The sequence below is a fragment of the Caloenas nicobarica genome, chromosome 2 (assembly GCF_036013445.1).
Source record: "Caloenas nicobarica isolate bCalNic1 chromosome 2, bCalNic1.hap1, whole genome shotgun sequence".
Taxonomy (NCBI): domain Eukaryota; kingdom Metazoa; phylum Chordata; class Aves; order Columbiformes; family Columbidae; genus Caloenas; species Caloenas nicobarica.
In genome coordinates, this window is record NC_088246.1 from 133,399,252 (window position 1) to 133,426,894 (window position 27,643).

The 27,643-nt window shown below is 38.5% G+C and overlaps 1 protein-coding gene across 1 annotated transcript in view; it reads left to right on the plus strand.

Annotated features, from left to right (window-relative positions):
- Positions 1-27,643, plus strand: part of ZFHX4 (zinc finger homeobox 4) — a 150,329-nt gene that overhangs the window by 118,328 nt on the left and 4,358 nt on the right. Inside the window, exons 5-9 of the mRNA XM_065627708.1 lie at positions 6,893-7,009; positions 13,219-13,352; positions 13,506-13,706; positions 16,406-16,523; positions 17,340-22,736. Coding sequence (XP_065483780.1) covers positions 6,893-7,009; positions 13,219-13,352; positions 13,506-13,706; positions 16,406-16,523; positions 17,340-22,736 — 5,967 coding nt within the window. The remainder of the gene's footprint in view (positions 1-6,892; positions 7,010-13,218; positions 13,353-13,505; positions 13,707-16,405; positions 16,524-17,339; positions 22,737-27,643) is intronic.

A 27,643-nucleotide genomic window follows, 5' to 3' on the forward strand; every position in this document is an offset into this window, starting at 1 on the left:
AGGTAAGAAAAAAATGCAAGACGTCAGGGACAGTAGAAGGCTTTTTCTATGAAGGGACGTTGAACATACAGATTGAACAGCAACACAGAAAAGTAAAACAAGGCTGAACAAGAGTTATAAATAAGAAAGGTGAATGCATCTTTGAAGATCCAGTATTTTTTTTTTCCCACAGGCTAGAAAGGAGCAGCCAGTAAACTGGTGAAGGTCATGAGGAGACTCTCATTGACTTTCTGATCTTTGGGCATGCTCTTAGGCTTGGGTTCACCCACCTAACTTCCAGAATTTAGCTGCCATGTCAGGGTGAAAAGTCTCCATTCCAAACACTAAACTTCACTCTAAAATCCCTCTGTATTCAGGGAGGAATTAGACCACTCAGCCTGTGTAAAGTCTGAGTTGCTCCCTGAAGATACCTGTCTCTCCCTCCATAGGGAGGCAGCTTAGAGCAGTGCCTGAAATTAGGCAGGGTGTATCCAGCCTGTTGAATAAGAATTTACAAGAAGGTTTTAATTTTCTTTTCTAAATAACCTTGGTGGAAATGTATTAGCCTTCAAGTCAGACAATGCTAGTGCTCTTCATGCCTCCTGCTGATGGGGGAAACAGCAGTTTCTATGAACTGTGATAGCAGCCAAAAGAAAAGTACCGACCAGTTGGAAAAGTTTGACTGTTCTCAATATAGATTCATGCTTCAATGCCTTTCTGGAGATGGCCAAGTAAGAAAAGTATCCCTTTTTGCATAATAAATGATTAACTGTACATCTTCAATCACATCTGGAAAACATTGCTGAGTTTCATTCTGAATAGCTGACATTCTCTGTTAATGGTTTTGTCAGCATATGCTTCTTTTGCCTCTTGCAGAATATTTTATAAAATATTAATGTAGAAATAAAACAACAAAAATACAAAACACAGATTTCCCAATTTTCTGATAAATCAGTGTGGCTCAGCATAAGTTTACCAACGTTTTTTTTCCACATTTTACACCATAATCAGAGTAAAACACACTTATTTTTTCCAATTTACTCTGAGACTATGGGAGGGAGACTAGAAAGCACTCATTCTGAGCCAGCAATGAAAGAAAAGGAGAGCTTGCTCAACAGCCAGACTGGAAAGGACACCCCACCCTTCTAAACTTCTGGGGAGAACATGACTTTTGCTTCTCCAGGAGCTGGAATTAGACTGCACGAAAGGAAAGGAAAGGAAAGGAAAGAGGAAAGGAAAGAGGAAAGGAAAGGAAAGGAAAGGAAAGAGGAAAGGAAAGGAAAGGAAAGGAAAGGAAAGGAAAGGAAAGGAAAGGAAAGGAAAGGAAAGGAAAGGAAAGGAAAGGAAAGGAAAGGAAAGGAAAGGAAAGGAAAGGGAGGAGTAGAAAAAAGAACAACTGCCAAACAACAACAAAAAACCCAAACAAACAAAAAAATTCCGCCAACAAAAAAAAACAACCAAAGAGATTAGGAAATAATAAAGTGTTGGGCAAATCAGCTGGCGATAATGAATCTTTTCTACCTTCAGAAGCAAAAAGAAGTAGGGTAGATGAGAACTGCCTCTCTCCAGCAGCCAGAGGGGTGAGGCTAAGCCTGGCAAGTGGGGAATACTGGCTGCTGGGTGGAGCGGGTGTATAAAGTGGGTGTGATCTGTGACACTCCTTGGGAAGGAGCCACCACAGCATGGTTCAGACAGTTTTGCAGTCGGCCTCCTCTGACGCAGTAATACATTTCAACCAGAAGAAAATAAGCATTAGACCGCTATAAAAATTGAAATGGTGCACCACAAAACAAAATGGTACAATTTGATACTAACTGCCAGTTAGCAATTTCTGGTCAATATGATGATCATCACTTAATTATAGGCTTGTTTGCGGGAACTTCAGCCTTCTAACAGCTATAGTTTTGAATATAACACAGTGATTAGAAACAGTTATTAACGGGTTGGTGCCGTTATTCCCCTTGAGTCCCTAAAGGAGAAATTAGAAATCCTATTTGAAGATGAAATATGACCACTAGAGGATGCAGTCAAGATCCTGAATGAGTGAGGCATCCTGTTCCTCATTCATGCTCTGCAAGACCAGACAGAAAATAGAACAAATACTTTCTGGAATATTTGGGTGACTAAATGGCAATCCAGAAGTCAGGGAGAATTTCTCAACTAAGTATTGTAACTATGGTACTCTGGAAGTAAATCCACAAGCCCTGCTTTTAGTTAACTTTTGCTTCTCTTGCATATTCTGTGGATTTTTTTCTTTTGTTAGGCATTCCTCCTTTCCCTACATTGTCTGTTGTCTGTCCATCTCTCCAATCCACCCTTCCATTATCCTTTGCTAGGGACTACCTTCTCATCCTGATAGTTAATCTCAATAAGTCCTTCACTCCACCAGTTGTACCTAGGATACACCTGTACTAAACACTTATAGGTACCTTTGATTCAGCTATTTATTGAATATATTGAATAACAAACCTCAATTATTTTATAAAATATCTCATTTCATATTTATTTACTTACTACTTTAGTCAATTGATTTATTCTTTCCCCATCCATCCGGCCCTCAACCACAAACACTTTCTTAATCTTACTTTCTCTCTCATAACCACAATTACTCACCCACAACTAGTAGATCATCCTTATTTAGGAAATTACTTGCAATTTGGAGAGGGCAAAAGGGATACCACCACCACCACCAACAAAATCCAGGACCAAAACAGGAACCACTGGCTGTTGATTGATATACCAATGATGTTAAAAACAAAACAAAACACCAAAACAAAACACAAACAAAACAAAACAAAGAAACAAAAAACCCCACCAAAATCAGTCCTTGAAAATAGTATGTTTCTTAAATAGTCTTGAAGACAGACTCCCAGTGCTGCTCATCAATAGGGAAACTCCTCTGATAAAACACAGGGAAAAGTGATTGATATGCCTCTGTGATTATTACGGTGCACTCAAATTAGAGAAGATTGTTTCAACTCGGCCATGTCTTGTTTTAGCTATTCAGTATTTTATTTCAAAAAATATTATTTGTTTCTCTATACCTTCCCTTGGCTATGCTGGATGTGTTTATTCCTTTATTTGCATCTCAGTAAGTCAGGCCTTTCTAACCTGTGTATGAACATTCATCTAATTTTGCTGCTGGTATCTGCTATTCAACGTTGGCTGAGACCTGGATTTTGCAATTGAAATCATGACACATCTTGACTTCATCAGGCAGGGGAAGGTCATAAGGGTCTTCCTTCATAAAATCAATATAGAATTGCGGCCTAAGAGTGCAGATTAACATATTAAAATATATGACATAGAATATATAATATCAGCTGAGTAACATTAACACTGAAGCTTAACTTTTCAATTTTCCCCTATTTTACAGTTTTAGTGCAGACGGCTAACCTCATTTTTGTGTTTAAGTCTAAGTCACTTGTGAGGAAAAAGGTTGATAATGGTTTAACTCAAGAGATCCAACATCAAAAGAAATTTTCAACATTTGGACAAAATAAAACCAGGTGTGAATAAAATATCATATTGCAATAGTAAGTGTTATTAAAGCCATTAAAGTACATTTGAATCCGGTATTCTATTCATTTTCAAAGCTGACATTTGTAAATGTATATAGGCAGGACTCTTGTAAATTTAAAACAGAGCATTAGGACTTGCTCTGGAATCTGTAGCACCATCACACTGTGTTTTGTTGGTACATAATAACTGATAATTTTGTGTCTTTAAGCAGGGGCCATCACATTTTTGTAACTGAATAGTGTCCTTGTTTTTTAGCATATGAAGTAAAAACAAAAATATTACTAAAAAGAGATGTTTGTAGCATCTTGGTGTAGGTATGTAGTGTCTTTGATAGAACACTTCATTACACATCCCCTTCTAATGAATGGTCTTAAGGATTTTTTTTGCAATTTGCTCACTGCTTTTAAGTTAGAGCTGTTTTATTTCCATCTTGTCCCTTTGATAAATGTCGTGACAGTGTGAATCTTAGACAGCCTTTCTGTAATTTTGAAGGAAAATAGGAGAAGTTGTGTTATCATTTCTGTCTATGAAATTTATTTCTGAAGTGAATGCCATACATATTTCTGAAATGAATGCCAAATGTATTTTCTAGAAGTGAGTGCCATTGAAAGCCAAGGCAGGCAATTTATACCATGCATAATAATGATATTAATTTTTATGGTGTGTATAAGTTACATTTTGATTAGTTTTTTGCATGATTAAAAATTTGCAAAGCCTTTATGGCCCCCAGGAGCCTACCTGTAATAAACAGCTCTCACCTTCCAAACCATAAAACAGGTCTGCAGTACTTGAACATTAGAGCTAATTGCCTTGCTACATCAAAGGGAGCACCGCAAGACTGAGAAAAATCACAGAAGGGGGGTGGAGAGTGGGGGGCAGTTTCACCTCTAAAGGTTATGTGTTTGTGGCTTGGTAGAGCCCTGTAAAGTTATGGCCTCAGAACTGCTGTTTGCGATTAAGTTGATGGGGAAAGTCTATCCCGCAATCTCTCCCTGCTGCTGACACAGAGTCTTTGTTCACATTCAGATTTCTCAAACTGTTGCCAGGGTCAGGCTGAGGTCAGACACCGCGATGATGTATAGGAGAACATGTCTGGGAATTTCTCTCACACTTAAAACACATACCAGAAAAACAGAAGAGCACCCTGCAAAAATTGTCTGATGAGACCCAGATGATACTGTAGCTTTTCTTTTAGTACCTTCATAATTTTCTTTCTCTTTGCCTGACACACACACAATGTTTTATTAATATGTGCCACGATAGCCCTTACAATTTTATGTCCCCTCAAGATAAGGACACTCAGTAGCACTTTGACACTTCATTTTCCAGCCCAGGGGGATTGGGCCAGTAAATCTAGTAAAAGAAGCAATGCGTCCGTTCCCAAGGATGAGTCGAAAAGGGATTGCCATCGGCTCCGTGAGGCCACGGGGCCTGACAATGGATACGAGCCTCATGTGTGCTCGCTCGGCGTTAACACAGCCCGAGCCGGGCATGATCACAGGCTCGCAGCATCCCGAACCGCGCTCCCCTGCCACCCTGACAAACACAGCCCCGCGTCCAGCTGCGACAGGGATGCCTACCATGTTTGATTAGCTATCATCGCGGGAGGGGGCGGGGGGCCGTGGGGCGGGAAGCGCTGGAACAGTGTGAAGGGGGTTTCCATTTTGATGGGAAGGTTTGGCTTTTTTTTTAATACGCAATTATTTTTAAAAGAGGGGACCGTCTTTCTCCCTGTATTGTTCCAAAAAGTAGACACGCATGCTTAGTCCTAACCTATTGTATTTTGATGTCAATGTAAAACACATTGATCTGTGGGTGAGATTTGTTGGGGTTTTTTTCTTGTTTTTTTTTGGTTTGGATTCCAAAATTGCAGCTGTGTTTTTCTCTTCTGATTTACAAAAGGTTTTGCAGAGAGTTGAGAATCAGATAGGTGCGCCGCATCAATCTGAGGGTTGTTTGCCTGGGCATAGAGTTTCAGTGCATGGCTGGCAAGTAAGGCACTAAGCAGCAATTTTTTTGTGCTCAGCTGCTGCATATGACAGAGGATATTTCATTCGGCTGTCAGAATGTTATTAATAAAACATGGGGTGCGAAGAGGGCCACTATTTCCCCTTTCAATCACTATAGCATTTACAATGAAAATTTTATGCAGTGTGTAATTTTCAGTTAATGCTTGACACTTAAAATGTCGGTAGCTGCATTTTGTATGGTTCCTGAAGGGTTAATTGTATCATGTTCCCCGCATAAAAGCTCTGCTTATCAAAAGTGAATAGAAGAGTGTATGCAAATGTGTGTCTGTGACCTTTTGCCTTTCCAGGGTTAATTTATATGGTCATTAAAGATTTTATGAAATTGAGCGGCCTAGTGCTTCGAATCTCATTTTACCTTCACCTCCTAATTTATATAATTCCTACCTGAACTAGGAAATATAATTTTTTTTTTTTTTTTTTCCTTTTTTTTGAGTGTGTGCTGCAATGAAAACAGCATGCTGTGCTGTAGGGAGTTCCAAGTCTGGTTATCTGGCATTACTCAGATTGCTAAAAATTCATTAAAAAGTGACATCAGCACAGTGAGAGACAAATGATCACAGGATGAAAAGGAACAGTGGGCCTTTCACGGATTAGTGCTACACGGCCCCAGCATAGAAGCTAACTGCATAAACAGATTAATCCACCAGTAGCAGCATAGCTAAGATTTACCGAATAATTAAATGGGCTTGAGTTACTGTGAAGATTTCCATGTAATCTAGCTGGTGTGAACACGTAAGTGAGGTGTGGGTTATGCTGCTTCCTCAGAAGCCGGAGACCAAGTTGCATCATTTATCCTGAATGGCTCCCCCTGGAGACAAAATTTGAGACTTCTCCCACAAAGCCAGAGGTTTATATTTAATACAGTACCTAATGCCTAATGCTTACTTACTGCAATTAGCGGGATACTGCTGCACTAATAGGATTTATATTTGAATTCCCCCCCGTTTTTTTCCTTTTTTTTTTTTTTTGGCTCCAAGATGCATTTTTACATGTGCTTGCTTTTGTTCCAGCCCGTGTGGTGTGTGTGTGTGTGCATGCGTGTGCATGTATTTTAACACAGATCATTTCTAGCCAAAGAATATGAAATGACAGGCTTTAAATCTGTCACACTGGTGTAAGCGGGTACTCTGATAAAGACATGGTCAGAATTTCTGGGTAGTTTTTGAAATATTGCAAATTATTCATAACTAATTTCCAACCTCTTTAAAGTGCTGCTTTTTCCCTTGTCTTTCACCCACCCCTCCTTCCCCCTGTTTTGCCACTCTCTGTTAGTACTGTTCATATTACAGGACATATTTTTTAACTGCTGTTAAGTGGTCACTGAGTTTCTTTTCTAAGATGTTTTCTGTGCTTATCCACAGAAGAACAAGGTGAAGATACAGAAGGGTCTGCTAAAAGTACATCAGTGGCTGTGGCTGATGATAAAGACTCAAGTGAGAGAGACAATAGTGAAGGCAAAAAATCTAGTAAAGACTCCGGTAAGATGCTAGAATTTTGTCTTCCCCTGCTTTAAAACTGATGAAATGCTCTTTCATTTTAAACTGTCTGGACATTCCCACTACTATTCATTGCATGTGCATTTTGCATGTGATTTCTATCAGTAGCCTCCCATTGACCTATTTTTAATCATAACCATCTGACAGGATAGATGCGGATAAGTTGAAGAATATTACAGGACGACCAGTGAGATTATTTTTTAATCAAATCAGTTTGTGTGCTTGTAATTTTTTAAGCGCCTTTCATTAATCTTAGCTGTACTTGTGATTCCTCTGATGGCATATTAATTTTTCATAAGCATAGGATTAGGTACCACTTGATTTTTTTCTTCAGTCAGGTTTTTGCCCCCCTTTTAACCCAAAGTATGTGGAGTTTTTTGTTATTATTATTTTTTGCTCTTGCTCTCTGATCAGTTACTCCCAAGAATCTGACCTCTTCCTGGGCATTTATTTGAGGCATTTTGAAAAAAATACACAAAATCCAGTGAAAAAGTTTACAGATGATTCAGCCTAAGAAAGAGGAAATATCATTGAAAACGGATTATGGGTTGGGTAATTTTGATCTCCTGGAATAGACAAAGCCCAGTAATGAAAGCTACTGTCTTTGAAAACAAAACCCCTATGTCATGACATTTACTTGTGCACAAACAAACCCAGGGCCAGCATCTGGTGTAGATACCCAAGGCTTTTTCTGTGTTTGATTTGGCAAATATGTGACTTCATCCATGCTTTTTATGTATGAGATGGAAATCTATGGTCACAATGAATATTACATTGGCTACTTTTGCCGCACGCTATACCTAGTTACATTATGTTGGATTCACTGAAGCAGAAGAAGTGCTGAAACAGGTTGAAGCCTATTAGTTTCAGGTAGTCATATATCTTTTCCTTGTATGCCAATGACAGCAGCATACAAAGGAGGTTGTATTCTCTGTAAAGACATATAGTTGTAGAGAAAATATCATTTTACATATGAGTTTCTTTACACCCAAATTCTCCCATACAGTAATTTGCTTTTTACATATTAAACACTTTTGGATTTATTTTTTAAAAAAATATTGTAGATGGCTCTCTCTATGCTGAATCAATTCAGAAGACTGGCTTAAAGATTAAAGCTTCCTTTTAGTTTGCCTGTTGACATGCTAAGGTCAGTACCCATCACAGATTAGAACCTCAGCTCCTCTTCAGTTGCTTTATTTTTTGAGATCAAGAGACTGAAGAAAGGCCGATGATGACAAGGATGATGTTGAGCAAGAAACCGTCTTGTGGTTTAAAATATATATCCCCCTTGGCTGCCTCTCTGACTTGGAAAAAACTGACCATAGTATGGTAAAGCCATGCTCCCAGAACAACATAGGTCCTCATGCGCAGTGTTGTCAGCGGCTGTGCTGGACATTCACCAGGAGAGGGGTGACAGCCACTGCACACTCTGCCTAGGGGATACTGGGACCAGCTTCAGGGAGTTTATCAGCCCTCTCTTTTTCTGAGGCAGGTCCATTTATAGTTGTTCAAGAAAGAATACAGTATTAAAGCTTCAGGAAAAAAAAAAAAAAAGGATGGAATCTAGAAAAAAATACTGAAGGGGAATTCTCAAAATTCCATCAGGATTAGCCACTCATAAGGGCCAAGTTTAATTAGGACAAACCTATATCCAGATGCCTACTGGGTGCACTACAAAAAACCAGCATAATTGTTCTTCATTGCCGTGCCAGCAATTACACAAATAACTTTGCAGTAAGATTCATATAAAAACAAGAGCTGAAATACATGATTGCCTTTGTGCTTTGCAGAAAATAGTTTGTACTGTAAAATCCTAAATCTTTTAGAAACTTTTATTTTCCTAATCTAAATTAATTCTGCATATGTAACATTCAGACCATCATCTTAATTTTCACTCAGCTGACAAGTATTTCTAATGACTGCATAACTGCTTATGTATAATTGAATGTTAATTTGGGCTTTCGTATGAATTGAGTGTTGCAAGTCTTGCCAAAGAAATCTCAGGAAAACCAATAAATTAATCACAATACTAACAAGTTAGACAGGAAAGTGGTGTGACCCCTCTTTAGCATAGAATCTATTAGACGAGAAAGGATTAACATGTATTTAGTAACAGTATGTTTGTGTAAGCTGTTGTGCTGTATTGCTTACCTTATCTCAAGGAGTAGAGCTTTCAAAATGAGACTTGGCAATATGCAAGTTATATTTGTTGAATATTCATTCAGAATAGAAAAGCCTACTAATGCCTCATTTATATTGTCATTTAAATCTAGTGCCACTTTAGATTAATTATAATCCAAATTACAGCTCTATGCAGTGCAAGAATTAATATGGAATTTATCCAGATTAATACATTTGCATTGAAAATGTAATATGTCTCTGCCATGGCTAAGGGGAGCACTTTTTAATAAGGTAGTAAACATGAGGAAAGATGGAAATTAACCTTCATTATTGCAATGAAAATTATCCTTTCATTCTACTCTAATTAGAAAGAATACTGTACCAGTAATTATAATTTTAGAATTATTTTGAGGCTGAATAGCATCATCTGATGTGTCAGAAGTCTTAAGTTATGCAGTCTTTATCAAATATATAGATTGGTGAATATGAAAATAGTATTTTGATTATAGCTTTTGCAGGATTTTTTTTTCACTAGTATATGCATTTTATTAACTTCCTGTTTCCTAGTAGTCACATAAATATTTTTATTTTGTGGTTTCAAAAATGTTATGAAGGTGATGGCATCTGAATTGCATTGAATTATGTCATTTTTATATTAGCAATCTTACACAAATAATTCTGTAACAGACAGGCAATCGTCAATTAGTCTATTTCATGGCACTTATTTATAATTAAACTTAGTTTTTGAGCCAAATGTATTGAAATTGCGTTATTCATCTAAAACAATGTTGTGTATTTTATATTATAAAATGGATTACAGTTGTGTTTCACAATTCAGAAAAAAAACCCCAACAACCAATAATGTGTCTCAAGAATAGAAAATGTGTATTTAAAACATGAATAATAACTGGTTTTAGTGTTTTCCTACAGCTGCCTAGTAAGAATTGCATGCCAGTGGAACATCTAGCTATGAAAACAGTGCCACACGGCATGCTTAGGAGCATAATATTTTTTCTCCTCTCTCCCCCCTCCTTTGCAACCCTTCCTATGAGACTATAACTTTCTTCAGCCTGCTGACAGGAAGCTCCTTAAAACGGTGAATTCAACACAGAAAGCAGAAAGTTGGTATAGCAAGATGAGGCACTGAGTTGTTATAGTTGAACCATTTGCTTGAGTAAGGAGCTGATCTCCTTTGGTTTTGGCACGTATACTCTGGCTTGGGGGGTTTGGTCCTCACCATGTGCAGGGGCAAGTGGTGTCCCCATGCCAGAGGGAAGAATGAACTCCCTTTTTTTTGGAAAGTTCACCGTAAGTCATGTTCTCAGTTACTTTACTATGGGCCAGATGTAATTTCAGTCATTTAAGAAGTTACAGTGCTTGAGGTTGAATGAATCCAGAGCAACAACAACAACAAAACCAACAAAGCCCCTCTAAATTTTGACGGTTTATATAAATATCATAGTAAACATAGTAAAAAGCTGTGCTTTGTTATGCATTTATTGACCCCAGCACAGTGTTTTATAACTCTATGGTTTTATTATATTAACCACAAAAGAAAATTTAACCACCCCCACCCCCCCTTGTTTTTATAGAAACAAGAACTATGTGTTTCATGATTATTACAGGCCCTTTGAAGTAATTAAGTTATTCCATCCTGTGGTGGAAGATGATGTGTAACATTAACCTTGTGTGTGCCCGGGCGCACACAGAATGCACTCCAAGTTAGATTTGTGTAGCAGTTACATACCACTGCCAAAACACAGTTAAATGCATTTTCACAAGTGGATTTTGGAACAGAATTTGCATCCTAATTTTTATAACAACCTGTTGAGAACAGTCTACTATGATCAGGGGAAGAGAAGGCAGAATTGGTTTTGGTTTTTAAATTCAGCTTCCTTCAGTGTCTGTTTACACCACCTGAGATTCTGGCCCATTCGTCTTTAAAAATGGACATTTTAAAAGTGATGTGTGGTAAAGGTAAGAAACAACAGTCAACCGTTAGATGTTTTTGACAGTTGGAAGTGAAGAGAGGTTAATAATTTGAACCCATCCTTCTAAAAACTGTGAAGCAACCTTTCTTTGTTAATATAGTGTGTCACTTTTTTACTTCCTGTAATTCTCATGGTTAAGACGTTAAAATAATAATGGTGTATTGCCAAGTAAACACAGATAGGCCAGGGAGCACTGTATTATCATAAACTGAGTAAGAAAATGGTGTCTTATGTGATTGCATCACGTGGATTTTGCCTTTAAGCATCACCAGCCCTTCAGGTCGTCGGCACAGCTCTGACTGAGCCATCTAAATAAGGCCTCCAGGATCAGTTCCTGCGAGTGTAAAAATTCGGTGGGGCTCCAAAAAGCAGCTTGTTCGGATATTAAACCAATGTTGACAAATTGGCCATTAAAAGCAGGGAAATATGGCAGGAATAAACTAATTTGAGCAAGAACATGCTAAAATTACTGGTCTAAATTACACCAAAAGAAATAATTAGCAACTTAGGAATGAAAAACAATGTGTGGGAAATCACTGTTAATATATAAGTCATAAAATATGTTTATTTTATTTTATTTTTTTTAAAAACATGCTTCAGAAAATGTCCCTGTATGATTTAGTTTTCAATTTTTTATAATTGCACCGTAAGGATTTGGTATTTACCTCGAAAACAGTTCTCTTATTTTACTTCTTTTTAATGTTACTCTTTTAATATCAAATATTTCACAAAGTCTATATGAAAATAATAATCATAAAAAGTTCTTGGCTTTGTGTACAGAAAAATGCAAGTATTTTCTTTGTTCATGTTTAGTTTGTTGCCAAAACATCTATGACCTTATTTTAAAATTAATCCTAGGTTATTGTGCAATAAGGTGCAATTTGTTCATTTATATGAACCTTATGTGGATTGAAAAAAATCAAGATAAATCTTCATGCACAGCATACAATCAGATTACCCTTGGACTATATATTTATGTTGGGTCTGATAGCAATCAATGGTTTAGCTTCATTGCATTTCAAGATGTATTTGCACCCAGTGTCCAGTGATAGTGTCCTCACCCTGGAAATAATTTAGTTGCAAATTGACTGGAAGATGGTGAAAATTGAAAGTTAAAATTAGAAATACTCATAATAAACAGCAGAAAAAAGGTCAGATGATGCCGCACTATGATGAGATTGGAATGGTTGGTAAATGAGGTTTTGTGTTTGTCGTGAGATGTATGTGACATGCCTACCCAATGTTCTTGTAATATCCAGCCTAGCAGAAGAGATTATCTGGCAAATTGACGCTGGAAAGAATTTTCTGATGGACTGGGAAATTAGAATTGCACTCTTTTCTTTGATGTGTGCAAGACTGGGCTGCATTACACAGCTAGTTCAGGCATAATATTAAATATAGTATTTAATACTTAATAGTAGAACTATCTATAGAAAACAATTATATTCTGGTTTTGATCACAAATGCCAGACTATAAAAATTCACAGTGTAAACATCTAAGGCAATCCCAAATGACTGATCTTTGTATATAATTAATATTAATTTAGCTCTGAAATCCTATTCTCCACAGTATTTCTTTTAAAGCCTCACTATATTTAGCTTCAGAATTGTAACCAGGCAGGAGTTATCAAAACAGCACAATAATCATATTGCTCAGAGAGTTTAGAAAAGAGAGGGTAATTAAACAGCAGCAAATTAATTATTTTGGAAAACAGGATTTTTGAGCAAAAGCTGATTTGTTTTAATATAATACACAAATTTATACTGAGCTGCTAAAGAAAGCACATTATTGATTAATCTTTAGAGGCAACCTAAGGTTATCTAAACAGCAGAGAAAAGTCCATTTTTAAATGTATTTTTAGAGTCTCCATCAAGGATAAAGTGTATTTTCACCTTTGTGCTTACCAGAGTTATTTTATTCAACTACATTTTTTCTCAGAAATCAAAAAAACAAACCAAAACAAACCAAAACAAAACAAACCTCAAAGGCAATACAGACCTTTGGAATCACAGCCTCTTTGTAAACCAGGATATTTGAAAGTTTAAAATATGTTCTTAAAAATTATGTTTTCGAAACAGGAATAGTCACACCAGAGAAGGACTCAAAAGTGAACACTGTGGTAGGGGCACAACAGGTTCTTCTGGCAAAAGAAGAGGATGGTGCAGCTAAAAAATCAAAGCCTCCAGAGGACAATAAATTTTGTCATGAGCAGGTAAAGGAAAACGTAATAATTTAATTGCATTCTAGAACTCTTTCAAATAACTCAAGAATGAAACAGAGATGGTATACTGTTGAAATAGCAATATCAGCAAGTTATAAAAAGCACACTGACTAATATCCTGCATCTTAATTTGATTTTTTTCAGTTCTATCAATGTCCTTATTGTAACTACAATAGTAGGGACCCAAATCGTATCCAGATGCATGTCCTGTCACAGCATTCAATGCAACCTGTTATCTGCTGCCCCCTCTGCCAGGATGTCCTCAGCAACAAAATGCATCTCCAGCTTCATTTGACCCATTTGCACAGTGTGTCCCCTGACTGTGTGGAGAAACTGCTCATGACAGTAAGTGTTCCAAGTACTGATACACATGCTGCTGAAATGCACTTGGGCCCCTGGCCAATGTGTTTGTTGTGTTACAGTGTTCAGGTAACCTGAGGAGGGAAGTGGGTCAGGACTCCTAGGTTTTGTTGCCAGCTCATCCAGTCACTGATGTCCCTTGGGAAAATGGATTTCAAAGATGCTGAAAACCTGCAGTTCCTCATTGATGTTAACCTTGGAAAAATCAAGCCTGTCTGTGTCTCTAAGTGCACACCTGTAAATTGGGTCTAATAATATCCAGGTCTCAGAGGTATTGTGACTCCTGTTTGTAATATAACAGGAGTTCCCTGTAGAATGTAGTTCCCAAACTTAGAAGAATTCCTGTGTATAGCTGGGCTGTACTTGCATTATATTACATGAAATACGCTGTAAAATATCATTAATGGTGCTAACTGGAGAACAGAATTATCTTGTAGAGAATGTCCTGTTTCTTGCTTTCTGCCTCTGCATAAAAGACCCTTTCTTTTTTCGTGAATAAAATGTAAGTATGAAACAGAAAAGCAAGCCCAAGAATAGGCAGCAATCCGGTTAGGTCAGTTCTTTACGATATGGAATATCTGATTTCAAGTACCTACCCTGGATCAGGCAGGGAGTTGAACTGGCTTCTCCATAATTAGGGTGAATGTTATAACCAGCAAATTTGATTTGGAGGATGAATCCCATTCCAGCCTTACCAGGAAAACCCTGTTCTTCACTGCAAAAATTGTACAAACCATGTTAAAATAATAAGCTTCCATGAAAAAATAATGACTCAGCACCATTCAAAACAATGTCAGTAAAGACACAATCGGGTCTAGAAAGTATTTAATATTACATCAGAGATTCAGTTAGAAAACAGACCTTGTAGGACACCCTCATTCTGGTTGTCTTGCCTTTTTAGAAGGAAATGCACTTGGAAATCTCAAGGATCCACCTCGTTAAGGATTTATTTCTGTACTTATAGACTCCTCCTTCATTTAGATGGTTGTGCTTGTAGCCCTATCGCCTCATTTCCAAGTGGCAAAAAAATAAAGAATTGAAAGAGCTCTTGACTGAAGGTCTAAGGTTCCTTTTGCCTAGTGCTGATGATCAAATACAGAACCGAGGATCCACAAAAGCAGTTTAAAGTTTTCTTTCTTCTTTTCTTTTCCTTGGTTTTCTACTAACTATAGCTCTGCCAGACCATGTAATTTTGGCCCACCACATTTTGGCCATAGAAATTTAACTTTAGCAGACCCTCTTAGGAAAAATGTGGAAAAAATGGAAAAAGAAAACCTTTCTACTGAGGGTTATCAGCTTTCTTCTCAAGTTCTCCATGATTTCCACTATGCTGATAAGAGCGCGACTTTGAAATCTGTCCTCTCCAGGTCATGAGGACTTATTTCACTGTTTCTGAGAGGAAAAAAAAATGGTTGTTTGACAGAAAAAGAGGTTGAAAAACATAATCTGCATCATCTAAATTGTGCTAGTTGCTATCACTAATATGCTCTGTCCATATCTGAACTCTCTGATGACAAAATAAATAGCATTTGTAGCAATTTTTTCTGCTCTGGGACATTTACAGTTACCTACACCATTGTTTTTTGGAAGTCCTTCCCTCCCAAACAAAATCGCAGTCACTATTCCTCTGAGAGGATCATATTAATACCATGTTTAAATTATAAATATACTAAGCCCAGGGCGCTTAAAAATTTGTCTAGAATTTCTTTTTCCAATAGACAATTGGTATAAATACACACATACATATATTTATAATTCTTATGTATCTTAATAAAGGTTTAAAATAATTTGTTAAACTGTTAAAAAGGAACAAAGTGTATTTCTACTCATACCTAATAACGTACGTAGCTCCCATTATTATAGTACTTTACCACTCAGATATCTCTCCTCTTGATATTCTTGTTACTTCTGTAAGAAGTAAGGGAGTACCATCCTTATGTTAGAGATGAGGAGCTGCAGGACAGTCTGAACTGATTTAACCAAGGTCATTTAGACAGAATCTGGCAGTGCAGGAGTTTGAACCCAGTTCTGCTAAGTCTTAGTCTGAATGCCTAGACAACCCTTTATTTCAGATATGAGTGTGTTTTAAAGAGCTAAACTAGAGGAAAACAGGAAGTGTTGAGCAAATATTCATGTCACCTTGCTAAACTGAGTACTATCAGACACCTATAATAGTACATCCATCAAAGATTTCTGTCTGTAATTTGAAAGTGTAACACAACAGATAAAACAGTCTGAATGAGATACATAAGCAACTGAAGACAAGAAAGAGAAAAATCATACTTCAAATGGAAATAAGTTTTTATTTCTGTATGGAAATAAACTTATAGTTTTCTTTCAAAGATCATGGAAGGTCCAGCATTTGTTTAAAAACAATACAGGTGCAGCAAAGTGGGAAAGCCCTTAGTCAAGAACTGACTGGTGACCATGTCTCAACATTTTATCTGTCTTTGGAGGATGTCCAAGGAGAATTCCCCTGATAAATCCAACCAACTGGACTTAGCTGTCAAAACCTTTGTGATGACATTGAGACCAATGCCAAGGACTGAACCAAGATCTTGGTTTAGTATTGGCAATCTTTGATCCTGATATGATGGATCTTTAGAATTATAATTTCATATTGCTATATAGTATTAAATAGTGTGACTTGTCCTGTAATAACAGCGTGTTCTTGGTTTTTGAAGGTTCCTGTACCGGATGTCATGATGCCCAATAGTATGCTATTGCCAGCAGCTGCTTCAGAGAAATCTGAACGTGACACACCTGCAACAATTACAGCTGAGGGATCTGGGAAATATCCAGGTATGCCAGAAAAAGCTAGGCATGGGCAACTTAGGAATTTAGAAACCACTTATTTCTTAGTAAAGTGAGTCCTGTTTTGGCTTGCATATAGCCACAGAGACAAAAAGAGAAAAATTACAAGGGGCAATGATTTGGCTGACTGCAACCATGCAGAGCTACTAGGATGCACATATATGCCATACGTATGTTGCTTGTGGTAGTGGCCTATCCACTTTGAAGGTAAGACCCTCCTTCTTTAACCAGCAAATAGGACCCAGTCCTAAAAGGCAGTGGCACTTTCACAAACATCAATGGGTAATGGTAGGCAAATGGTCCTGCCTGCCTTTCCATAGGAGGTTTCTTATCCTGGACTCTTACTGTATTCTGTGCTGTGAAGCTGCTTTGCTACTTCCCACAGCATGCTCCTCCCTCTCTCCTCAGACCACTTTCTTCCTCCTTTCTAATCACCTGTCCTACCTGTTGACTGCATTTGTAATCCCTCCCTCTTTCCTACTGTTGTGTTTCGTTTTCTTGTTTCGTGCTCCCATTGTACCAATAAACCCCTACCTTATGAAAAAGAGAAGCCCTGTGCCACTCCCAGGCCCACTGCCACTGCTATTCTGATCATCATGCTTGGATTTTATTACTTTTTTTTAAACCTCATGTTGGTCCTGTCTGCTTTATTCTCTGGGAGAAAGATGGGTGGCTATGCTTTGCTAGACCAACATGTGGTGTACCAGATGCCTCTCTTGATTTCTGATTTAAAAAAAACCCACATTAATACTATGTGCTATTCTCTTCTACTTGTGTAAAAGACACTTAACTTTCTTTAACTAGGTGACAGTCCTGTGGATGAGAAAAATACCCCTGGGACCGATGAATCGAAAACTGGAATGGAAATTAAGACCGAGGAACAGAAGCCACCTAAGGAATCTACTGAAACACCAGATTGGAATAAGAGCAGCAGTAAAGATATAAAGACCACTGACTCAGTGACAGATCAGCTAAATGAACAGCAGAAGAAGCAACAGCTCTCTGTTTCTGACCGCCATGTCTATAAGTACCGTTGTAACCATTGTAGCTTGGCTTTTAAGACTATGCAGAAGCTTCAGATACATTCCCAGTATCACGCTATTCGGGCAGCTACCATGTGTAGCCTCTGCCAACGTAGCTTCCGTACATTCCAGGCTTTAAAAAAACACTTGGAAGCAGGCCACCCTGAACTCAATGAAGCCGAACTTCAGCAACTGTGTGCATCTTTACCTGTCAATGGTGAACTCTGGGCAGAAAGTGAAAGTATGGCACAAGATGATCATGCGCTAGAACAGGAAATAGAAAGAGATTATGAGATGGACCAGGAAGGTAAAGCAAGTCCTGTAGGAAGTGATAGTAGCTCTATTCCAGATGATATGGGCTCAGAACCAAAGCGGACCTTACCTTTTCGAAAAGGGCCAAATTTTACTATGGAAAAATTTCTAGATCCTTCTCGCCCATATAAGTGTACAGTGTGTAAAGAGTCTTTCACCCAAAAGAACATTCTCTTGGTCCACTATAACTCAGTGTCCCATCTACATAAACTCAAAAAGGTTTTGCAGGAAGCATCAAGTCCTGTCCCTCAAGAAACCAACAGCAGCACTGACAACAAACCCTACAAATGCAGCATTTGCAATGTTGCGTATAGCCAAAGTTCTACATTGGAAATCCATATGAGATCTGTGCTTCATCAGACAAAGGCAAGGGCTGCAAAATTAGAACCAAGTGGTAACATAAGTAGCGGAAATAGTGTAGCAGGGAATGTTAATAGCCCCAGCCAAGGAATGCTAGAATCTATGAGCTTACCAGCAGTTAACAGCAAAGAAACACATTTAGATGCCAAAGAATTAAATAAAAAGCAAGCTTCTGAATTAATTTCTGCTCAGCCTACGCATCACCCACCCCAGTCACCAGCACAACTTCAAATGCAGCTACAGCATGAACTGCAACAGCAAGCTGCATTCTTTCAACCCCAGTTTCTAAACCCGGCTTTTTTGCCTCACTTTCCAATGACACCAGAAGCACTGCTGCAATTTCAACAGCCTCAATTCCTTTTCCCATTCTATATACCTGGGACAGAATTCAGCCTAAGCCCAGATCTGGGTTTGCCTGGTTCTGCCACATTCGGTATGCCTGGAATGGCTGGTATGACAGGATCACTGCTAGAAGATTTGAAGCAGCAGATACAAACTCAGCACCATGTTGGCCAAACCCAGCTACAGATACTGCAGCAACAAGCACAACAGTATCAATCCACCCAACCTCAACTTCAGTCCCAGAAACAGCAGCAGCAAAGTAGCAAGCTGATGAAAGCAGAGCAAAATACCTTAGTAAGTACAGACTGCCAGCTGATAAAGGATATGCCATCATATAAGGAGTCAGAAGAAATTTCTGAGAAACAAGAGAAGCCAAAGCAAGAATTTACTAATGAAAATGAAGGACTAAAAGAAAGCAAAGATATGAAGAAGCCAAAATCCTCAGAACCGGCCATTCCACCACCCAGAATAGCTTCTGGAGCAAGGGGGAATGCAGCCAAGGCTTTGTTGGAGAACTTTGGGTTTGAGTTAGTTATCCAATACAATGAGAACAGACAAAAAGTGCAGAAAAAAGGCAAGACTGGTGAAGGTGAAAACACAGACAAACTGGAATGTGGAACCTGCAGTAAGCTCTTTTCCAACATTCTTATTTTGAAAAGTCATCAAGAACATGTACATGGACAGTTTTTTCCATATGGGGCATTAGAAAAGTTTGCCCGACAGTACAGGGAGGCATATGACAAGCTTTATCCAATTTCTCCGTCTTCTCCAGAAACACCACCACCTCCACCACCTCCTCCTCCACCACCACCACCGCCTCCTCCTCCAACTCCTTCTCAAACTTCTTCAGCTGGGGCTGGAAAAATTCAAAACACAACTCCCACTCCTTTGCAAGCTCCACCACCCACACCACCACCGCCGCCTCCTCCACCACCACCACCTCCTCCTCCACCACCACCACCGTCAGCGCCACCTCAAGTCCAGCTTCCAGTTTCACTTGATCTCCCGCTTTTCCCTCCAATTATGATGCAGCCAGTGCAGCATCCTGCATTGCCTCCTCAGCTTGCCCTCCAGTTGCCACCAATGGATACTTTATCTGCAGATCTTACGCAGCTTTGTCAGCAGCAGCTGGGATTAGATCCAAACTTCCTGCGGCACTCTCAGTTCAAGCGTCCACGTACAAGAATCACAGATGACCAGTTAAAAATCTTGCGGGCTTATTTTGATATTAACAATTCTCCAAGTGAAGAGCAGATCCAAGAAATGGCTGAGAAATCTGGTCTTTCACAGAAAGTTATCAAGCACTGGTTTCGTAATACGCTGTTTAAAGAACGACAGAGAAATAAAGATTCTCCTTATAACTTCAGCAACCCTCCCATAACAGTATTGGAAGATATCAGAATAGATCCTCAACCCTCAGCTGTAGAACCTTACAAGTCTGATGCATCTTTCAGCAAGAGATCATCTAGGACTCGATTTACTGACTACCAGCTTCGTGTCCTGCAAGACTTCTTTGACACGAATGCTTATCCAAAAGATGATGAAATCGAACAACTTTCAACTGTACTTAACCTACCTACTCGAGTTATTGTCGTATGGTTCCAAAATGCACGACAAAAAGCTCGCAAAAGTTATGAAAATCAAGCTGAAACTAAAGACAATGAGAAAAGGGAACTGACGAATGAGCGTTACATTCGAACAAGTAACATGCAATATCAGTGCAAAAAGTGCAGTGTGGTTTTTCCCAGGATCTTTGATTTGATTACACACCAGAAAAAGCAGTGTTATAAAGATGAAGACGACGATGCTCAAGATGAAAGCCAAACTGAAGATTCTATGGATGCCTCTGATCAAACAGTGTATAAGAACTGCACAGTTTCTGGCCAAAACGACTCATCAAAAAGCCTGGCAGTCACAGCAGCAAGCTCTGGCTCTGGTTCTAGTACTCCTTTGAATCCATCACCCAAACCAGAACCTGAGAAGGCTTCTCCTAAACCAGAGTCCACAGAAAAACCAAAACAAAATGAAACCATCTCTAAGCAAACAGATGCAACTTCCCAAAGCATCAAACCAGTGCAGTCTACACCAGTGACCTCTTCTGACTCTCAACCCTCAGCTTCTCAACCACAGCAACAAAAACAATCACAGATAGTAGGGAGACCTCCTTCTGCATCACAAACCACACCTGTTCCTTCCAGTCCTTTACCAATTTCAATTACTCCTCTACAGAACAGTCTACCTCCTCAGTTATTACAGTACCAATGTGATCAGTGTACAGTTGCCTTTCCCACTCTAGAACTTTGGCAAGAGCACCAGCACATGCATTTCCTAGCAGCCCAAAACCAATTTCTTCACTCACAGTTTTTAGAAAGACCAATGGATATGCCCTATATGATATTTGACCCAAATAATCCTTTGATGACTGGACAGTTACTTAATAGTTCTCTTGCTCAGATGCCACCGCAAACTGGATCATCACATACAGCACACCCTGCTACAGTTTCTGGTTCCCTGAAACGAAAACTAGATGATAAAGAAGACAACAACTGTAGTGAGAAAGAGGGAGGGAACAGTGGAGAAGATCAACATCGTGATAAGCGTTTAAGAACTACAATTACTCCAGAGCAGCTGGAAATACTCTATGAAAAGTACCTACTAGATTCCAACCCCACCAGAAAGATGCTAGATCACATTGCACGTGAAGTAGGACTGAAAAAGAGAGTTGTACAAGTCTGGTTTCAGAACACAAGAGCCCGAGAAAGAAAGGGACAGTTCCGTGCAGTTGGTCCAGCCCAGTCCCATAAAAGGTGTCCTTTTTGTCGAGCTCTATTTAAAGCAAAATCAGCTTTAGAAAGTCACATTCGCTCTCGACATTGGAATGAAGGGAAACAGGCTGGTTATAGTTTGCCTCCAAGTCCTTTGATATCAACTGAAGATGGAGGAGAAAGTCCCCAAAAGTACATATTTTTTGATTACCCATCACTGCCATTAGCAAAAACTGAATTATCAAGTGAAAATGAGTTAGCCTCCACTGTATCAACCCCTGTTAGCAAAACTGCAGAAATGTCACCGAAGAACCTCTTAAGTCCTTCTTCTTTTAAAGCAGAGTCTAGTGAGGATATAGAAAATCTGAATGCCCCTCCTGCTGACTCTGGATATGATCAAAACAAGACTGACTTTGATGAGACTTCATCAATTAATACAGCAATTAGTGATGCCACAACAGGGGATGAGGGGAACAATGAAATGGAAAGCACGACTGGCAGTTCAGGGGATGCAAAACCTGCATCGCCTCCCAAGGAACCAAAACCACTTGTGAATGACACGCTACCAAAAGCTGCAACTACACCTACAAATGAGAATACCGATGATAAATTTCTCTTTTCCCTAACAAGCCCTTCAATACACTTCAGTGAAAAAGATGGTGATCATGACCAAAGTTACTACATTACTGATGACCCTGATGATAATGCTGACCGCAGCGAAACTTCAAGCATAGCTGATCCAAGTTCACCTAACCCATTTGGAGCTAGCAATCCCTTTAAATCCAAAAACAGTGATAGGCCAGGCCACAAACGTTTCCGAACACAAATGAGTAACCTTCAGCTTAAAGTTCTCAAGGCTTGCTTTAGTGACTATCGGACTCCAACCATGCAGGAATGCGAAATGCTAGGGAATGAGATAGGCCTGCCCAAACGTGTGGTCCAGGTCTGGTTTCAGAATGCCCGGGCTAAAGAAAAGAAGTTCAAAATTAACATAGGGAAGCCATTCATGATAAATCAGACTGGACCTGATGGGACAAAGCCAGAATGTTCTCTGTGTGGCGTGAAGTATTCTGCACGTTTGTCCATAAGAGATCATATCTTTTCCAAACAACATATTACAAAAGTGAGAGAAACTGTGGGAAGTCAGCTAGATCGGGAGAAAGATTATTTAGCTCCTACAACGGTTAGACAGCTGATGGCACAGCAAGAATTGGATCGTATAAAGAAGGCTACTGATGTGCTAGGATTAACAGTACAGCAGCCAGGCATGATGGACAGCAGTTCTCTTCATGGTATCAGTTTGCCAGCAGCTTATCCAGGACTCCCTGGCCTTCCTCCTGTTCTTCTGCCTGGAATGAATGGTCCATCCTCCTTACCTGGATTTCCACAAAGTTCGAACAGTAAGTCTATAAGGGGATGATTTTCTCATTTTATGAATCTTATCATGTTGCATAGTCAGCATCCCCTTTTAAAACACAGCATAGTATGCATTTATATTTTGCTTGTGGGACTGGTGTGTGTTGCTGTAGCCTGTATATCTCTGATTTTGAAGAAAAAAAAAAAGATAATTTTAGTTGAAATCTGATTGACAGAATATCAGGCTTCTGTAACAAAAGCAATGTAACAATACCAATGTTATGGGTTTGTTTGTTTTGAATGATACTCCTTTAGGCAAAACTTGGGTTAGAATGTTGTATGCAAATTCGTTGTATGCAAATATTTAAGTAACATCTGAGGAAGCACAAAATAGTAATTCCCACATTATTGATCCATCAGGCCACCCCTTAGACCAGTACAACCTGTTGTTAAATTCAGAATAAATATTTAAAATAAAATGCTGTCCAAGACCCTCTATTATAACTATGCATAATTGCCTGCTAAGATAAGAAGGTTTCTGTTGAAGGTGATTTGTAATGGTAGTTTCATTCTGATCCAAATTCTAGGAGCTGCTGAATATCTCCTACCCCTAGTTTGTAAAGTCATTGGAGACATGTACCACTTAATTTGGGCTTGCACTTTTAACTGAACACGTAACTGTTTACTGACTGGTTTGACCGTGACTGTTTTTTAGTCACATTGAAAAGCACTTCCTCTTGCAAAAAGTTTCACTGAAGTTAGAGAATCAAGTTTTCTGCAGAATGATTTGTTTAGTCTTCAAAGACTGAACCTAATATATTTTGTTGTATTAGGCTCCAATTCTGCAGTCAGAGTTCATTGTGAGTGCAGCCTTGCAGACTGAAGTTCTCCCATTCATCTTCTAACTTTGCAGATTCATATCAAATAAATGCACAGCAGAGTTAGGGAGCTGGTTAAGACCCCTCACCTCATTTTATCCAGTAATTCCACTTGCTGTTGATCTCTAAACTTTGATTAAGAAACCAACTCACTTTGGCAAGTAAGGTAGGGGCTTAATCACCAGTGTTGTTAGACATACTAAGAGTGTAGCAATGTGTTCTCTGCTACCCAGCTCTGCTTTGATTGATGATGATCATGTTATTGTTTCCCTAAGTGGTGGTCAAAGCATCTTGTTTTTCTCTTCATTGGATCAGAATGGCTTTCCTTCCACAATGGAGTCTCTGGCTGAGTGCCCTCTGGCTTTTGTCAAACAGTTATTGGCACAGAGAGTGCATATAAAGGAAATATAAAGTTGCTGCATTTCCTTCTTAGTGGCATACAGTGTCCAGGTCCAAAAATGACTGGTCATTGTTCATTAAAATTATAGATATTGTTTCTCCATATAACTTCGCTAAATAGCTTTGGTTTGGTTAACCTTCAGGTAAAATGGCCTCCAGAAAACTTAGGTTTTGTCTATACTACTAAATGATATTTGCTTGGGAAGGTATTACTACATACTTCTGCTTTCAAAACTGAAGTCTCCATGCAAGGTGAGCCTTGAGAGTGGTTCTGGACCCATGACAGCCTCTCAACTGTGCTCAGAAGTTGTCTAGGAGAATGCTGTTGACCCAGGCCAAAACAGTGCCAGTGACCATTCTTACTGTTTAACTTTACAGATGGTTTCGTTTCAGTTTTTGGGAAATGCTCCCTGGTACTGTTTAACTTGCTAGTACCAATTTAGCCTCAGAGTCTGTAAATTGTCCTGTTAATAATACAAAAGGTATTATTGCAGGTCAACTGGTCCATACTAATTTAATTTTCAGATTTTCTAATTTCCACCAAATATCTTTTATTTGAGATAAATTTAGATCATTAGTACTGCAGCATACACAGTGCACTGCCAATTGAGATGGATTTTTACCCCCTTTCATCTTGCATCTTCTTAAGGTTAATTAGCCCATTGTGGGCAAAGCCCACTGTGTCAACTAGCTAGTGGAATCTTGTTGTTAACTTTTTCTTTTGCCATATGCTAAATAGCCCCTACATCCCCCTTTTGTTGCCTGGCAAATACTGGCGTGCATATATCTCCATTCCATACATAATGGAGCAGTCACAGTGAATGGAAAAAATAGATTATTTTAATCATTCTTCATAGAAAAATAGTGATTTACTCAGATGTTATTCAGTACGTGCTCAACACCGGTATTTTCTGTACCTATTAAACCATTTCTATTTTCTTCCCTACCCTGCTTTGGCTGATAGTTCACATTAATATTTGATGTTAAGAATTGTTCAAGAAGTATCTTTTTGGAAGCAGACTTCCAAGCAAGCTTTCCTTTGGCTACAATTCTAGTAGTGTGTATATTCTCAGCCAGCATGACAATTGCTCTGCATCATTCTTCGCATGAAGGATTTTCTGAAGCTAACTGCCTGATGACTCACTACCCTATACTTCAAGTCTACTTCTTGTTAATTCCACCAAAAGTGTGTTATTTCTTCTCTTTTGGACTCAATCCCAAAAATGCACTTCAGAAGAAGTTTCACTGGGATCCCTTATATTTAAATCTTTACCTGTTTTCACTGATGCTTACAGGGCTCGTAATTGTATTTCCTGCAACAAAGCACAGCCATTCTGTCCCACATGTTTATTTAAAGGATAATGTCAACATTAGTAAGATCCTCACTTTTAAAGAATATGTTTGCTGTTTGCTAAGAGAGGGTACTAATGAAACTATAAAAGTAAACATCACATTTAAAATTCTCTTTTGTGTTTCTCTTTACTCATGCTAGACAGAGAAATTAGCCTGATTAGTTTCACTGGTTAATACAAATTAATGAGGGACTTCATTTTCATGTTCTTGCATCCAGTATAGTTTATGGGTTTCCAAAAAAGGTACACAACCTAGCTAAATTTTGAAAAATACTACCTTTTTAAGTGCAAGATTTGATTTTACTGAAGTTTTGAAATGGGACTCTTGAAAATAATGCTAAATCACAGAAGACAGAAATATTCAAAGTACGGCTCATTTTATCTTCTTTATGTAGTGCTCAAACTGGACTTCTATTTGCAAAGATTATTAGATTTGACAAAATAAGTTTGCTTCATTTCTGAATGAAAGTATCCATTAACTTTGAATGCAGTTCTTTTGTTCTAAAACAAGTGGTTTTTCATGTCAGAATTATTATGTCATTCTAGGATGATATGTCAAAGAATACTTTCACCTATGAGATATACTTCTCTAGATAATGCATTATATCCATTGTGAGCAAGAATATATTTATACCATCTTGTGGGCATCAAATGCTGAGCAAAGTCTCAAAATTACTGCTATGTTTGCTCAGCGTAATTCCTAATATGGAGTTATTTGGCAGAATTCTAATTCATACTGAATTTTAGTTCTGGCTTGTGTTTGTTCTTCAAGCCTCTTCTTATTTTCTAGGTGACTGTAGATAGAAGAGTTCACCTGCTATTTTCAGCTGTTCTTAAAATTCACATTCTCTTTTCTTCTTAGCTTCGCATATTTGCCTATGATCCCTTGCAGAAAACTAGTGCTTCATGTTGCTTCCATCTATTAATACTGGCTCTATGAACCTTTTAATGTCATCATCATTACCACAGGTTCTTTGCGCATCACTTAAGCCTGGGCTGCCTTGAAGATTCACAGCAGCTTTTTCCAAGAATGCACACATCACTGGGTAATATGTACTTAGTGGTTTTTGAAATCTTATCAAGAGAGAAATTTGATTCAGCAGCAATTACTTTCCTTATTATTAGGGCAGTAAATTCTGTTCTCTGTTTGCTTTTGGCCCATTGATGGCAGTTTCATTTTTATATTTTTAGCCCTCTGATTTCTCCAAGAGAAAGAGAAGTCTCTCCTCTTTGATAGTCACTTAAAAGAGTTAGCAGGATTAGAACGTTTCATCGTGGTTACTTTTCTATTCTATATCTCTCATTTCCGGAAATGAGGCATTAGTTTCATCAAGTTTTCTTCATTTAGTTTTGGAAACCCTCAGTTCTACATTTAGCTTCCAATAAAACAGGTAGATTTCACTATTCTGTTGCAGCATGTCTGGATATTTAACTGAGTTCTATGCATTTCAAGCAAACTCCAAAGCATATCTGGAAAACAGAATAGATTTTGGCTGCTCTGGGCATCACCAGTGTGAGCAGACTGAAGACAGCATGATATGTAAGTGTTGAAGAGGTTAAGAATAGAAAGAAATTGTAAAATCCTAAGTAGGTGACAAGCCCAAATAACCATGACAAAGCTGGGGCAGCAGTTCACACTAATTGCATCATTCATGCATTTTCCATCTACAGTACTTATAATTTATTATATTTTCAGCAGACTCCACACACAATTGCCTGTTACTTCCTGTTGAAAGTGTAGGGGCAAGCAATAGCATCTTCAATGTCATTGTGCAGTAACTGTGGCAATTACCCACTTTTTAATTATAACTGTTGTGACTTCTTTCACTGTACTATCTAACCCGTGCGCACAATGCATTTTAACTCCTTAGTGTTCCCCTACCATTAAATAGGAGTAATGACACGGTGACAAACATTAAATGGCTTCTTTGTTAAATCTGATAATTATTCTCTTTGAATCCTAATTGCTTTATTCCTAAGTAATGCTAAGCACCTGGATATTGATGATTTAAACGTCATTGTTGTTCACTCCATTAGTGCTTCCTAGTAGCTAATGCCCATCTAACCACCATTACAGAGCCTGCATTTAGTGTTCTCTTATCCATGTGCTAGTAGGCTGTTCCCGACGTTGCTTCACTTTCACAGTTCCGTGTGCATCACACGCTTTGTATGCCCTTTTCTCTAGCAAACTTACTTGCCTGGAAAAATGACAATGGGTGTAATGTACAGCCTCTTATAGTTAGTTGCCTTTTCTACCCTGTGCCATCATTTAATTTTCTGACCAACTATACATCTCACAGAAGTTGCTTTTTAATAGACTGT